The 2,498-nt window shown below is 54.8% G+C and overlaps 1 protein-coding gene across 1 annotated transcript in view; it reads left to right on the plus strand.

The window, feature by feature from the left end:
• EMD (emerin) overlaps window positions 1-2,498 on the plus strand; it is a 22,645-nt gene that overhangs the window by 15,011 nt on the left and 5,136 nt on the right. The window contains exons 4-6 of the mRNA XM_012002299.1: window positions 569-650; window positions 747-811; window positions 1,960-2,336. Of these exons, the coding sequence (XP_011857689.1) occupies window positions 569-650; window positions 747-811; window positions 1,960-2,336 (524 nt within the window). The remainder of the gene's footprint in view (window positions 1-568; window positions 651-746; window positions 812-1,959; window positions 2,337-2,498) is intronic.

The following is a 2,498-nucleotide window of genomic DNA, read 5'->3' on the forward strand; positions in this document are numbered from 1 at the left end:
AAAAAAGGCCAGGCGCAGTGGATCCCAGCACTTTGGGAGGCCGAAGTGGGTGGATCACGAGGTCAGGAGTTCAAGACCAGCCTGGCCAATGCAGTGAAGCCCGGTCTCTACTAAAAATACAAAAATTAGCTGGGCATAGTTGCAGGCGCCTGTAATCCCAGCTACTCGGGAGGTTGAGATAGGAGAATCACGAGAACCCAGGAGGCGGAGGTTGCAGTGAGCTGAGATCGCACCACTGCACTCCAGCCTGGGTGACAGAGCTAGACTCTGTCTCAGAAAAAAATAATAAAAATAAAAATAAAATGTTAACAGCTCAGTGAACAATCATCTACTTGTTATAGATACTGAGGAATGTTTCCATGTTGATATTTTTTCCTCATAACTCAATCACGTTGGGATTGTAAGTTATACAACATATACTGCTTGCCAGCCATTCCATCCTTAAGGAGCAACACAGTTTTCTTATTCTTGACTTAGAATTGGTTGCACCACGATGTCTCCTCTGCCTGCACTTCCCAGGAAGAACCCCCTGGAGACCCTCAGATTTTCCTGTACATGCCCTTCCCAGACCCTCTGACGACTGCAAATCCCACCCTACCCTTGACGGGAAACTCTCTGAGCCTGTCCAGGTCATCAACCCCAGGGACCAGGTACTGGTGGGGGAATGTTCCATGAATTAATTGCTGTACTCAGGGCTCTTGGACAAGTCTCCCCTGATCACAGGGTCCTGACTCTCCCTGTATAAGATGGAGGCTCTGCTGCTCAGGAGCCTGCCTGGCTTCCAGTGGTCTGGAGTGGACTTAGGCTCCAGGTACCCACATCACAGTTCAGCTTCCTGGTGCCATCTGTGGTGGGACCTGATTGTGGGGCAAAGGGGTGGGACATAAAAGGCAGAGTGCCGAGGCAGGTACAGAACGGGTGGGGGGTGCTCCTTAGAGAGAAGGCAAATCTAGAATTCCTTGACCTCATAAGGAAACAGCTTGGATCCGTATGGGGAGGGGTGGCATGGGGGAGGATGGAGCAGCACTTAGTACACAGAGGCCTCTGGGAGATGGGCCAGGATTGCAGAAGGCTTGCAGAGGTGCTGGGGAATCTGATTTTGTCAAACCTAAAAAATCCATGAGGCAGCCTCTGAGCAGCCCAGAGTCCAAACTGCCATCTGTCCCCTCAGCTCTGAAAGATGAGGTGCAAACCCCTGCCCTACCCAAGGCTCTCCTGCTGCACACTGCCAGGCACTGTCTTCATGGACCCATACTTCCTCCCACATTGCTGGGCACAGAGCAGGGCCTTACCAACAGTGACTCCTCTTTGTTAGGATCTTTGTGTGTAGTCAAAACAAAGACCCATCTCCTCATTACTCCCCTAGGTGTCTACCTCTTCCCACCCCATGGGCAACCCTCCATGGATGACTGGTCTGTGACCCTCACCAGCTGGCTCAGTCATTCTGGACACAACCAGAGCCCTCCCCTCTTCTTCCCTTGTCACCAGCCCTCATCTGTGAGACCACAGATGGTATGTCACCTCTTCATGCTCCCAGTTTGGGGCCTACCCAGTGAGGGGCACACTAGTTGATTCCGTACACCCTCAGCTGGCTTTGTTTAGAATGTGAATGTCACAGTCAGGTGCGGTAGCTCATGCCTGTAATCCCAGCACTTTGCTGGGAGGCCGAGCCGGGCTGATCACTTGAGGTCAGGAGTTTGAGACCAGGCTGGCCAACATGGCGAAATCCCGTTTCTACTAAAAATGCAAAAAGTAGCCAAGCGTGGTGGCATGCGACTGTACTCCCAGCTACTCTGGAGGCTGAGACAGGAGAATCACTTGAACCCTGGAGGTGGAAGCTACAGAGAGCCAAGATCACACCACTGCACTCCAGCCTGAGTGACAGAGCGAGACTGTCTCAAAAAAAAAAAAAAAAAAAAGGATATGAATGTCACCTCCTTTCCCTTCTCCATGGGACAGCCCATATCTGATCAAGGCCCTGGGAATCCTAGCCACAGTTCAGGCTCCTGAGCAGGCCTTGGCAGCCTTCCATAGCTCATCACCGACGTCTGCCCCCTGCCTAGACATGCTGCGCTCAGGGACTATTCCGACAGGAGAGGACGCCCCGCTGCAGCTCCCCCCAGTGCCCCGGGTGAATGAACGGCATGAAGGATTAGGCGGGCACACGTTGTCTCTGTACGCATCGCACGGCGCCCTCTGCCTGCGCCCACTGGCGTGCCCGTCGGCATGCCCGGGCCCCTTCGAAGGCTGCTTGCTTCTGGAGTGCCAGCGGCCTCCTGGCCCAGTGCCCCATTTCCTCCCGGGTAGAGTGAGGGAGGAGGAAGGGAAGCAGAGAGGTAGGCGGTGGGAAGCAGCCGGCACATGTGCGCGGGCGAGAGCCCTGCAGACTGGGAAGAAGGGCCCGTGGCAGGGGGTCTGCGGAGATCCCATAGGTGCGGGCCTTGCCCCGCAGCCGCTTCCCGAGCAATGCGCACACAAAGCGCCCCCGGCAGTGCCTG

This window comes from Mandrillus leucophaeus, unplaced genomic scaffold (genome assembly GCF_000951045.1).
Source record: "Mandrillus leucophaeus isolate KB7577 unplaced genomic scaffold, Mleu.le_1.0 Scaffold681, whole genome shotgun sequence".
In the NCBI taxonomy this organism is placed as follows: Eukaryota; Metazoa; Chordata; class Mammalia; order Primates; family Cercopithecidae; genus Mandrillus; species Mandrillus leucophaeus.